The following is a 13965-nucleotide window of genomic DNA, read 5'->3' as shown; positions in this document are numbered from 1 at the left end:
CACTTTGAATCTTTCTTCTGATGGCTGACTGACTTGCTGTACCCTGTGTTTGCAGGTACTAGGAGAAATCTGTGAACAAGGATATTCAGATGCACTTAGATTTTTGAAAGAAAATGGTATGTTAAATTTGTTTGTCATTATCAATACTTAATGTGACTCTCTACTTATTATTATTTGTTTTTGGCAGGTTAAAACAAAGCTCCTTTGAGACAAAGTGAAGGTCATCATGAAAAGTTAACAAGAAGTTTAGTTCAGCCATTCAGTAGGCAATAACCTTTTAATAGTAATTTACTTGAGCAATTTTATTAAGTTAGTGAAATTGCTGTCCTCATGCTGTTGTGTGAGGTCCTACCTTAAGTCTACAGTCTTAATCTTACAGATTTCCTACAGTCTGATTCTCTACTGTCTTTCATACCTGTGCAAAGGGGAGGGGGGTGTAAAATGACACCAGTTAAGAGTGATAGACTGTTATACCCACTTTGCACAGATTTAAATGACTATTCAAAGACACAAATATTGTAGGAGTGGAGTAAAGGAATGGGTGTACTTTTGAGGAATATGAGAACATGGAATTGGGAGGCTTTCATCATCAAGAGCCTGATTGTCTTGTAACTTCCCACTGAACTTCAGATCTGTCTGCAAAGTCAGAGAAATAGAGCCTATAGTCCTGTTCATGGAATAAAAAAGCTTATTGACTGTAGCATTCTTAAATCTATTTGTTGGGACTTAAATATTTGTCTGTCTCTTAGAAATGTAACCTGGAAAAGTTTTTGGGTGCTAGATAAAATACTGGGGGTTATGGTTGAACAGAAATAAGATACTTGAAAATGAGATTAGAAAATTTAAGATTTTCAGTGGCACTGGTATCCTAATATACAACTTCAGAGGCTTCTTGACTATAATTAATGTATCTCTAAATGTAGAGGTTAAGTGTTAAGATATGTTGGTACAAGCAACATGTTCAAACTATGACATTTTGTGTTCATAAAAAAGATGGAAAATCTAGATTCTGGTAGGAGCGTTCCAAGATAAGTGGTGAATGAATTGCTTCTGGTCTGTGATGCATTTTGACAACATCATTTCTGTACTATGTCTGATATTTTAAATTGACATTGTTGCTCTCATAATCATCATCTATCGTCTGTAGTGGCAAGTGATTGTCCCCTTCCTTATGTGAGGCCTTCTCTGCACTAGAAAAACAGATGTGCCAGCCACTGTTTGGACACCGTTGCTTCCCTGTAACATACCGTTCATCCACAAACACAATAGGTCCCAACAGTGCATAGTCAGTCATGCTACCACTTGGCTTACGCTTGCTCTGAGCAGTTGCAAATCACCACCACATCGTCTACCGGCATGTCAGTCTCTGTTGGTGCACTGTTGACATATATATCAAGTGATAGTACGGCAACTGTATTTGTGCAGTTGGCCCTCCCAGCGTATTATCAGAACGCTTCCGCACACATGCAAAAATAGAAAAAATGTGGCATAGGATGCCTTGTATGGATGCATTGCACTATGGCAATTTGCATCAGTATAGCTGTGTAGTATAGGCTTAGCCAAATACATTCATTCCCTTACTGTAACTGCATTGCTGTATGTAACAGTTCAAATTCCATGAAGAATTTTCTGCTTGTGAACTTGGAGTTGAAGTTAATTAGATCTTTAAGAAACAAACAAACAAAAGGTTGGTTAACAATGGTCTGATACCATTAACAATTGATCAAAATACAGTAAGTATATATGGAAATCAGAAGCCTTCCCGTGAATTACTACAGTAACAAAATCCCCCACATCCTCCAAAAAAATCATTCCTCAATCATTATCTTCCTCCTGAAAGTCTGCCTATAGTTGAAATTACCGAATGTTATCAAAATTGGATACCTTTTAATAAACACTTCTCTATATATTTAGTTTCACTTCAGCCGAGAATTTTCACATATCTATATTATATACTGTTGCTTTTGGTTTTCCAGCAGTACCTGTAAGTGCAATATGCATTATATTGTCACCTAACTAAGTTCTGCAGCTCTTGTATGCAAATAGAAATACTGCATAAACAGTGGCTTACTTTTGCTGCTCTTTTAGAAATTGAGAACTCAAAGAACATTTTTGGATACTTAATTTTGCACTCAATAGCTAGCACTATTTTCAGAAAGAACTTTGCTAGACGTTTTGGCAGTAAGATATGGAAAATATGCATCTGTACCACCTTATGTTGGGCACAGTTTCTCAGGATAAACAGTTGGGCTCAGTCAATACTTGGATACACCTTGAAAGTGTTGTAGATACAATAAGTAGCACTAGGTCCTTTGGGAGCTTGTGTCCCAAAGTGGCACTGGGTCCTTCGGGAGCTCGTGTCCCAAAATAGAGTGCAGTGGCATTGACTCTCAGATGAGATGTAAAATCGAAGTGCTGGGTCATTTAAAAAACTTATGGCACATTTTGCAAGCATAGACGGAAACAGGTGTGCAGCAGTCACCACTGATTTGGTTGACTTAATGTACCCCCCTCTACACACATGCACATCATTTGAAAGCTTATTATGTCTCCCTTAAAATGAGGTATGATGTGGACCTAACGTATACTGTGGTTTCTTTTTTGCATGCTCTTAACTGATGGATTCTTTCAGCTTGAGCTTCAAGCTGATGCCCTAGTTCAGCTTTGTCTGTCTTTCTCATTGTTCCGTCAGCATGGGAGAGGGACAGAGGCACAGGTCCTATTGGGTGACACAGGTCCTATTGGGTGACCTAACCTTTGCCATTGAAATATCATCTCTGCATCTTGCTAAAGAAAGGGCTCTGTAGAAAACAATTTCTGTATTGATAGCTGCTGTGATTGTTCCTACCTTGCCAGACTTAAATTTGGTCTTCTTGGCCATCTCAACAAATGTTTTGATGCCAGATTTCTTGACTGGACTGAGGAAGCTACATGTCCCATTAGAATCAAGTGCACCTCTTACAAATCTCTCCATTTGTTCTTCACCAACATCTGCTATTTTTGGTAGAGACTTTCACAACTGATATTACATGCAATCCAGTAAATATGTTGATGATCACCTGTTGATGAGATTTAGGGTCAGATGGGTTTGTCATATTGTTGATGACATGGTTGGTGAGAGTTGTAACATGGTCTTCATTCCTATTCATTGCAGAGGCAAGGACTTGTTTGCATACTTCGTCTTCACTGCTTCTTGTTAGCCCACTTCTTTCTCTCCTAGCTTTTGAATAGTCATAATATGAAACTGTATTGTCACCTCTAACATAAACACTGACCTGTGCATAAGTGTCATAGAATTAAAAAGCTAATGTCTAGAATATTTCGAAGGGTAATATTGCATGCATAGGCAATTATATATTAAAACCTTCTACTAGGCAGACTACTGCTACATTGTATAGAGAAACATTACATTAGGCATTCACATACATTTATAATCTAGCAACTATGCCAGAGATGGGCAAACTATGGCCTGCGGGCCACATCCGGCCCACGGGACCGTTCTGTGCAGCCCCTGAACTCCTGGCCCCTGCCCTGCTGTTCCCCCTCCCCTGCAGCCTAAGCTCACTGCACAGCTACAGAGCCTCGGACTGACCCAGAGCTCTGTGCTGCACAGTGCGTGGCTGGCTCCAGCCAGGCGGCATGGCTGCCTGTCCTGGTGCAGCCATGCCGCCAGCCACCGGTGCTCCAGGCAGTGCAGTAAGGGGCAGGGAGCAGGGGGGGTTGGATAGAGGGCAAGAGAGTTTGGGGGGGTGGTCAGGGGCTGGGGGTGTGGATAGGGGTCGGGGTGGGGAACAGGGGGGTTGAATGGGGGCAGGAGTCCCGGGGGGCAGTCAGGAAGGAGAGGAGGGGTTGGATGGGGTGGCAGGAGGCAGTCAGGAGCAGGGGTTCTGGGGGCAGTCAGGGGACAGGGAACGTGGGGGTGGATGGGGGGGAGTCAGGAATGACAGAAGGGGTTGGATGGGGTGGCAGGAGTCAGTCGGGTTGGGGGCTTCGGGGGCGGTCAGGGGACAGGGTAAGGGGTGGTTGGATGGGGCAGGGGTCCCTGGGGGAGGCAGTCAGGAAGGAAGGGGGGGTTGGATGGCACGGTGGGGGGGCCCGGGGGCAGTCAGCAAGAAGGGGTGGTTGGATGGGGCAGGGGTCCCGGAGGGGCCTTCGGGGACGAGAAGCAGGGGGGGGTCGGATGGGGGCGCAGACTGGGCCATGCCTGGCTGTTTGGGGAGGCGGAGCCTCCGCTAACCAACCCTCCATATAATTTCGGAAACCCAGTGTGGCTCTCAGGCCAAAAAGTTTGCCCGCCGCTGCACTATACAGTACAAACAGTGGTCAGACAATTGATTTTCTACTGCTGCATAACTTTCAGTGAGAGACTGATCTGGTTAGCAAATTTTACTTAAATATAGAAAAGAGTTATCACTTGTGATACTTTGACAGTTAAGAATATGCGATGTAAAACCATTTCAGGTTCAGATATCCCGCAATGTTGTATTTGCCATTTTTGCACATGCTAAACTGCTCCATCGTTCCCAGGGGTGTGGGGGAACTTGCCCAGGCAAAACCAATAAATTCCTTTTAATACATTGTTTGGCAGCTTTGACCAGTGAACACTGCATTAAGGAGTTGAACTTAACTGAAACAATAAAAACTATAGTCATAGTCATGTTGCAGTTGTTTCTGGAATGCAAAAAGTGGCATTTTCTCATTTTGGGTACTGTTGTTTCACCTTACCTGCAGGCTTATATTTGACAGCTCCACATCATGCCTCCATTTAAATGGATATAAAATAAACTTGCAAATGATTTATGATGTGGGTGTGTGTTGCATGGGTACATTAAACTCCAAAAATAAGGCCCTTTTTTGCAGAATTGCTACCCGCCTAAGTGGTCGCATGCCTTTGCCAGGTTATGACATCAGTGATTGACTATATATATTCCCTGTGTAGATTCAGTTGACAGCTTTCATTTTTTGTTCATTTCCTATCCTAAAATGATATCTGATCCTGCGAAGTGTCTAAGGGTCTCATGTGAGCAAGGATTTTCAAGATCAGGCCCATGCTTACAATTTTCTTTTAAAGTCCTGCATTTCACCTCTGGTAGATGAAGTGTTGCCTGTTTGTAAAGCAGTGGTTATCAACCAAGGGTCTGAGGCCCCCTGGGGGGCCATGAACAGGTTTCAGGGTGGCCGCCAAAATAAACCAGAGAGTTAGTCACTTGGCCCCAGGGAAGAAAGCCAAAGCCTGAGCCCCAATTCCCCGGGCTGAAGTTGAAGCCTGCACCCTGCTGCATGGGGATGAAACCAATTTAGCTTCGCGGAGCTCCCCGTGGCGCGGGGCCTCAGACAATTGCCCTGCATGCTATTCCCTAACACTGGCCCTGGCTTTTAATCTACTGGATATGCAAAAAAACATTTTTTGTGGCACAGGTGGGCCATGGAGTTTTATAGCATGTTGGGTGTGGGGCTCAGAAAGAAAAAGGTTTAGAACACCTGTTGTAAAGGATTCTGGGATCTTTTGGATGACAGCTGTCATAAATGTAAGTTCTGACTTTCTTATTTTCCCAGATATTCTTAATGATTCAGTTTATGTCGACTTGTCCTTAAAGAAAAACCCTCAGGAACTCATAGAGGACACTGACTTTACAAACAAGAAAACTATTCCAGAGAGGAAGGGCACAGAGGAGATATTGAAGACAAAAATGCTTAGTAACCAGCTAAAGCTAAACACATGGCCATTGGATGAAAGAATTTTTGAGCATCTACCTCCTAGACTTCGTAAAGGTATAGGCTTGGGAATATCTTCCAATAAATTTGAATGCCAGTAATGTTTTTATAAATGACTTTAACTAGTTCTCATCTTGACAATATCTTCTGATAAGAGACAATACAAAACTATCTTGCATAAGATGACAATGTAAAATCTACCATAGTTTTTAATTGATTAAAGTAACCCAGAGCAGTTCTTTAAATACAATTATAAGGTATGATCATATAAGAAAAATAAAGCTGTATTTGGTTTCAGAAACTGGCAAGATGGAAGCTAGTTTCATAAATCACTTAACTGTAGTTTATAGAGCATAACTGAGGTGTAGTGCCATAAATGGATTAGTTTTGTGAATATATTTATAATAACTAGGGCTGTCAAATGATTAAAAAAATTAATCGCACGATTAAACAATAATGAATACCATTTATTTAAATATTTTTGATGTTTCTGATCAAAAATATTTTTGATGTTTTCTACATTTTCAAATACATTGATTTCAATTACAACACAGAATATAAAGTGTGGTACAGTGCTCACTTTATATTTATTTGATAACAAATATTTGCACTGTAAAAAACAAAAGAAGTAGTATTTTTCAATTCATTTAGTGCAAGTACTGTAGTGCAATCTCTTTATCATGAAAGTTGAACTTACAAATGTAGAATTATGTACAAAAAAATTAAAAATGTAAAACTTCAGAGCCGACAAGTCCAATCAGTCCTACTTCTTGTTCAGCCAGTCGCTCAGACAAATAAGTTTGTTTACATTTGCAGGAGATAATGTTGCCCACTTCTTGTTTACAATGTCACCTGAAAGTGAGAACAGGTGTTCACATGGCACTGTTGTAGCCAGCGTCACAAGATATTTACGTACCAAATGCTCTAAAGATTCAGATGTTCCCTTCATACTTCAACAACCATTCCAGAGGACGTGCATCCATGCTGATGACAGGTTCTGCTCAATAACCATCCAAAGGAGTGCGGGCTGACACATGTTCATTTTCATCATATGAGTCAGATGCCACCAGCAGAAGGTTGATTTTCTTTTTTGGTGGTTCAGGTTCTGTAGCAACATTGGAGTGTTGCTCTTTTAAGGCTTCTGAAAGCATGCTCCACACCTCGTCCCTTTCAAATTTTGGAACGCACTTAAGATTCTTAAACCTTGGATCAAGTGCTGTAGCTATCTTGAGAAATCTCACATTGGTACCTTCTTTGCGTTTTGTCAAATCTGCAGTGAAAGTGTTCTTAAAACAAACAACATGTGCTGGGTCATCATCCAAGACTGCTGTAACATGAAATATATGGCAGAATGCAGTTAAAACAGAGCAGAAGACATACAGTTCTCCCCCAAAGAGTTCAGTCACAAATTTAATTAACACTTTTTGTATTTTAATGAGCGTCATCAACATGAAAGTATGTCCTCTGGAATGGTGGCCGAAGCATGAAGAGGCATACGAATGTTTAGCATATCTGACAGATAAATATCTTGCAGTGCCAGCTACAAAAGTACAATGCGAACACGCCTGTTTTCACTTTCCAGGTAGGATGACCAGATGTCCAGATTTTATAGGGACAGTCCCAATATTCATGGCTTTTTCTTATATAGGTGCCTATTACTGCCTACCCCCGTCCCGATTTTTCACATTTGCTATCTGGTCACCCTATTTCCAGGTGACATTGTAAATAATAAGCAGGCTGCATTATCTCCTGTAAATGCAAACAAACTTGTTAGTCTGAGTGATTGGTTGAATAAGAAGTAGGACTGAGTGGACTTGTAGGCTCTAAAATTTTAAATTGTTTTGTTTTAGAGTGCAGTTATGTAACAAAAAAAAGTCTACATTTGCCCTTTCACAATAAAAAGATTGCACTACACCACTTGCATGAGGTGAATTGAAAAATACTATTTCTTTTATCATTTTTAGAGTGAAAATATTAGTAATCAAAAATAATATAAAGTGAGCACTGTACAGTTGGAATTTTGTGTTGTAATTGAAATCAATATATTTGAAAATGTAGAAAAACATCCAAAAATATTTAATAAATTTCAGTTGGTATTCTGTCGCTTAACAGTACGATTAAAACTGCAATTAATCACAATTATTTTTTTAAAATTGTGATTAATTATTTTGAGTTAATCACGAGTTAACTGCGATTAATCGACAGCTCTAATAATAACCACGGTAACATGATTTGAACAATCCTATGTGAGAAGTATTTCAAATACCTTACAAATTAAATCTTTAATCACTAGTACTTTAATTATAATTCATTAACTAAAATTGGATAAGTAAGAACTTGAAGTCATCATCAAAACTAATGACCTAAATGACTTTTCTAATGACTAAATAAAACCCTGATGTTTCAGAGAACAAAACTTAACAGGTATGTACACTAAACATTTCTGGGTTAATGTCCCTAAATTTACCTTAGGTTAGCTAGGTGTCTATAGACCATTACCAGCAATTCAAAGCCTGAAATATGTGACTTGTGATTTAGGAAAACAAGTAAATTACATAAAGAAACACGAAAATTGTGAAAGCAGAGTTGTTTGATAGACAGAACACAAAACTGGAATTTGGGAAAACCTGGGTGCTATTGCCAGCTCTATTCTGGACGTTAGGTGACTTGTCCATGTTCCCACACCAAATGTGCTTGATTTTAATTGGTCAGTAAAGTAGGGATGCTGACTTTTATCCATCTTTGTAATGTAGTCTGAGGTCTATAGCTTAAAAGCAAATAGAAGGGCTAAGTACTATTATAACTTTCCTCTGTAGTGTGATGCATTTTAAATAGAAAAAGCTTGTTTTAGCACTAATATTTTGTGACATAGGGCTGTCTAAATGAACATGTTAGTTCACAGTAAGCTAGGGTGTAAATGCATCCCGCATTAGTGTGCCACCCGCTAAATGTGTTGCCATGCACTATAAGTTCCCTAAAACAGGAGTTGATCAAAGCACATTAGAAAACTTTTAGTGTGTGTCAGCAAGGTCTATATAGACACTTATTGCACAGCATGCAAGTGCGGGGTAGATTTACACCCTAGCTTGCCACAAACTAAGTATTCATTTAGTTAATGTTGCTTGTCAATTGTGCTTCAATATTAATCACCCTTATAGAATACTAAAAGACATCACCACACCTAGAATAACTTGTTTGAACAGTAAATTTAAAAACAAAAATGTATTCTAAAGGCTGTTTTAAAAAATCCTTATTTTCCAGCATTACAAGAAGCTTGTAAAGAGAAGAGTGGGTTTTATGCACAGCTCTCTAAACTCTTACCAATGCGAGTGATGTCTTATCTGATACTGCCGTATACACTGCCAGTGGAGTCTGCCTATTCTGTTGCTTTAAGGTGCGGTTCTATTTAAGAACTACTATAGAACTCCTACTTCTGGCTCATTAAGACTTCTTTTATTCTTTTTCATTAATTATTTGTATAGTCATGACTAACAAGCTAGCAGTCTATTAAGTGTTCTGAAATGCACTGAGGACTCGACTTTGAGTTCTAGAACTGTCTCTAGCACGTATGTAAATTGTAGCTTATTGCTACATATTGCTTCCCGTCCCCATATTGGTTCATCTTACAGATATTTTCTGTGTACAACTAACAGCCTTTAATAAAAGCTTGCTAACAGAAAGATGGATAGAAAAATGGAGAAAAGGGGAGATTTCTAGAATTCCATATGTATTTAGTCTTTTTAATGTATGAAATATCTTTTAATTGACTGATTAAAAATAATTCTAATATCTAAGCAACATCTAAAAAAAGAGAGTTCTGTATTTAGACTGTTTGAAAAATTAAGGATTTATTTTGCCCTTAAGTGTCTCTTCAACAAGGGAGAAACTGATTATACACAAAATAGGTCAGAAAGGGTCAGGTTTCTTTGTTTGTTTTGTTCATTTGCTAACTTTTTTCAGTTATAGTAATCAGCTATAGCAGGTACAATGCCTTCAGACAGATTCCCTTTTAATGTGCTACCAATAGCAAAATATAACAATTTCATTTACACGGCTTTGTTCTCTGGTGATAATTAACCTTTATACATTGTCACTTATGTTGTAATCACTTAAAAACCACATCAAAAATCTTTATAGTAATGCAGTCGGAGTTGCACTAAGGGTTTGTTTACATGGTGCATGCCAGCTGGGGTGTAAATTCTAGTGGGCACACTAGCATGTCATGCACTAAAAGTTTTCGAGTGCAGGTGGGCATAGTCCTGTTTCAAAAAGTATTATGTCAGTGCTCACTAGGGAGCTTTCAGTGTGTACCAGTAGGGTCCTCACTGACAGTTATTGTGCAACACACTGGTGCACATTAGAATTTACACCCTGATCGGTGCATACTGTGTGGGCAAGCCCTTACATCTCATACAAACTTATTTATTGGGGTAGAATTCTGCCCGTGGAGTCAAAACACGTTCTACAACCCATAGCTTGTGTACCTCTGACATAAGACAAAGAAATGAAGTTTTCCTGAGGTCCTAAACTCTGTACTAGGATGGAGGGCATCCCAGTGCATAAACAGCAGAATCTCATCACAGTAACTCTCTACAGAAAATACTGGAAGGGATTAGGAAGGAAATATACAGCTAAAAGTTCTTCTTTGAGTAATGGTCCCTATATGTATGCCACACATGGGTACGCATGCACGCCATGTGCCTGAGTCTGGAAATTCTTCAAAGCAGTCTCCATTGGCCCGCACATGCACAGTAGCTTTGCTAGTGCTCCTGGCTCAGGTTACAGGAGGCAGTGCGAATAGACGCTTCCCCAGGTCCTTCTTACTGCTGCATAGCCTGAGCCAGAATTGTGTCCTCCCTCATGTCGTTGCATTACCTATAAAGAAAATATTTATAAATAGTTATATTCTTAGATTAATAGTTAGTAGTTAAAAAGTTTATAGTGTAGTTTGTTTCCCTGGTTGGGGAACCCCTTCCCAGCACCGGGACCATATCAAGAAATGCATCCCCTACCCTCGATCCTTCTCTATCAGTGATGAACATCAATGCTGACTGTACTGTCTAGGTGAGACGTGTGTCTCTGCAAAGTGTAGCATCTGTCACTCCTTCCCACTCAGAACTCAAGAAGCCCAGGAGTTTTGCCTATGGAAGTACCAAATGGAGAAGGCTATGAAACTGCTTTGTGACCCGGGGCAGGGAGATCCCTCTGTACATCAGCCTCCGCTGCCTACCCGTGCCCCTCAAAGTACATGCCTTGCAGCAGAGCCTTCAACATGTAAGCCCAAGAACTCCTCTTTCAGGGCTCCCTGTAAGTAAAGGGCACTGTTATGACAAGGACAGATCACCATTTAGGATCGTCCATAGGAAACATGTTTTTTCCCTGAGCTGGTCCAGATCATATCATGAATGGTACCTAAGGAGCCGGCTCCAACGAATGAAAACTGACTGAACAGAATGCAATCTAAGACTTCTACGTTAGGGGTCTGCGGACCACAGGTTGAATTTCCAGAGGGGTCTGCATCTCCATTCAAAAATGGTTAGGGGTCCACAAATGAAAAAAGGTAGTATAGAGCAGTAGTTTTCATTCTCCTGTCCCTGCAGATTTCAGATCTCTCTATTTGTTTGCTATGAGTACACCTAACTGCGATTAGTGCCTTTCTTCCTCTGGTGGAAGGATACTCTTCTTTACTCACCCAACTACAGTACAATTCATGAAAGGCCTGATCAGGACCTTCCCAGCAGTGCTTAAACCTAGCCCTCAATGGGAGCTTAACCTTGTCCTGTCCAGACTATGTAATCTGCCTTTTGAATTCATGGCAACTTGTCCCATGGCCCACTTGTCCAGGAAAGTGGTACCTTTAGTAGCTATTATCTCAGCTAGGAAGGTCAGGGAGCTCAGAGCCATCATGGTTGACTCTCCTTGTATAGTGTTTCACAAAGAAAAGGTTTCTCTTTGATTATACCCCAAGTTTCTCCCTGAGATTGTTTCTGAGTTCCACATCTATGAAATGATAGTTACCTGTATTGTTCCTGAAATCCCATGCTTCTTCTGAAGACAAGAGACTCCTTGATGTCCGGCCTGCCCTGGCATTTTACCTGCAAAGAACCAAACCATTTAGGAAATCACCGACACTCTTTATCACCATACCAGAGAATTCGCATGGGCAAGCCATATCCTCCCAGAAGATTTTGAAATAGGTCTCAGGATATATTTTAGAATGCTTCAAGGTAGCAAACATTCCTCCCCCTAGAGGTGTCACACCTCACTCCACGCAAGTAGAGGCTGCCTCCATGGCATCCCTATCATATGTTCCACTGCAGGACATCTGCAGAGCAGGCACCTGCGGTTTGATCCACATGTTCACAATGCATTATGCCCTAGTTCGTGCTTTGGCTGCAGATGCAGCGGTAGGATTGGGCGTATTACATGCATCTTTGCTACCAGTTTCCTTGCACCCACCTCCATGCTGAACACTGCTTTCCAATCACCCACGTGTGGAATACACATAGGGGCCATCACAGTTACTTACTATAACTCGAGGCTTCTTCAAGATGAGGGATCCCTATCTGCATTCCTTCATCCCCTCTGCTTCAGATCCTGTTGGATTTGTGGTTAGAAAAGGAAGTGGAAAGATGTTGACCCCCACTGTCTCTTAATATCCTTGGCTGGGAGCACTAGGAGAGCTACTGTGCACATGTGGGTCAATGGACACTGCTTTGAAGAATTTCCAGACTCAGGCACATGGCACACAGGTGGAATACAGTTAGGGTCCACTCATCTCTAAGAGTCTCTAGTTACAGTAAGTAACCTCCACATTAGCAGGGTGTGTGTGCGTATGGGTGAAAGTTTGCATTCCAAACCTTTTATGGAACTTTCAACATATATTCAGGTTTGCTGAAACACTTTATTTTTTGATGACTGCAGGTTAGTAGACTGGTTTCCCGATATCCCTGATGATTTTCAATGGATGCAGGGACAACTACGTCGGATTGTCAGTACAGTTTATTCTCTGGCAAGAAATAAGCTACTCAGTACATCCAGGTAAATCATTGTGCTGCTATGTGCAAACTGATGTATCTTTTACATTTATTTTGCCAGTCAAAACAAAACTTAGTGCAATTATTAATATTCTGTTGCAAGCATTTAGTAGGTTATTTCAAGGGTAAGTAGAAATTTGTTTCACTTCTACCAAAGCCCTGTTCTCTCTGTATTACAGTATACTAAGGGATTGTTTTCCTGCTCTCTCTTCTTTAGACCTGATATTGATCACCATGTTTGGTGATCAAGAGGTTTCTTCAGTAAATGGCTTCATGCTCTTTCCTCAGGACTGATAATAGCTGAGGCAATTGCAGCAGGGACTTCTAGTGCCTATTTTTCTAGATTCACCACTCTTTCCTGCCTCCAGCACCCCAGCTTCTTTCTTCTGTCTTTTCTCTGCTTCTGAAGATGGACTCCATCAGAAAAAAATTCCTTCAATAAGTTGATTTCTCCTCCACTGTGATGAACATCAGAGTGTTGGGAGTATCTTGAGCTCCTCCATACTGTCTTTAGAGACAGGTGGACAGCCCAGCTGGTGTGGCCCTTTTGTCTCTGTCCACCACTGTTGGAGTGGAAATGTCAGACCAAGCAACTTCGTCTATGCACAGGGATAAGGACTGCTGACTGGGAAGCAGGACGCTTGTGGAGAGGAACAGGAAAATCCTGTCCCAGAGGAACTGGGAGCTACTGAGAGATTCTGATAGCAAGTGGGGAAGTAAGCTGTGTTCTTCTTCGAGCCGTGTCCCTGTGGGTGCTCCACTCTAGGTGTTGGTGCATCCCTGCGCCGGAGATTGGAGATTTCTCGCAGCAGTACTTGGTTGGGGGAAGGGCGTGCACAGGAGTCGTCTTGTGCAGCCATTGGCACCTCCTGTAGTGTGTGCACCCGACGGTCCCGTCAGTTCCTTCTCAGTCGTCCTCAGCTGCAGGCAGAGCTCCGCGGCCCTGCTCTCTTTGATACTTTCTGAAAGGAAAAAAAAATTATTAGTTACATAGGAACTTCTTATCATAGTTTCTTTAGTTCCTCTTAGAGGTTTTTCTTCAAAAAAAAAAAAAAAGAAGAAGAAGAAAGAAGACTTTTTCTCTGCTTAACTCCCCATTTGGGAAAAGTTTCTACAGTTTACCATTACAATTAACTCCCACCCTTATCTCTTGAGAGGTGGGAGAGGCTTAACTGCAGTCATGCCAGGCTCAACAGGATTTAAAAAGTGTGAC

The 13965-nt window shown here is 41.0% G+C and overlaps 1 protein-coding gene across 1 annotated transcript in view; it reads left to right on the top strand.

Moving 5' to 3' along the window:
• The window catches only part of LOC144269863 (1-acylglycerol-3-phosphate O-acyltransferase Pnpla3-like), a 41564-nt gene that overhangs the window by 18355 nt on the left and 9244 nt on the right, over window positions 1–13965 (top strand). The window contains exons 5-8 of the mRNA XM_077825831.1: window positions 56–116; window positions 5557–5772; window positions 8977–9109; window positions 12640–12756. Coding sequence (XP_077681957.1) covers window positions 56–116; window positions 5557–5772; window positions 8977–9109; window positions 12640–12756 — 527 coding nt within the window. The remainder of the gene's footprint in view (window positions 1–55; window positions 117–5556; window positions 5773–8976; window positions 9110–12639; window positions 12757–13965) is intronic.

This window comes from Eretmochelys imbricata, chromosome 1 (genome assembly GCF_965152235.1).
Source record: "Eretmochelys imbricata isolate rEreImb1 chromosome 1, rEreImb1.hap1, whole genome shotgun sequence".
In the NCBI taxonomy this organism is placed as follows: Eukaryota; Metazoa; Chordata; order Testudines; family Cheloniidae; genus Eretmochelys; species Eretmochelys imbricata.
This window is presented reverse-complemented; position numbering and strand designations above follow the sequence as displayed.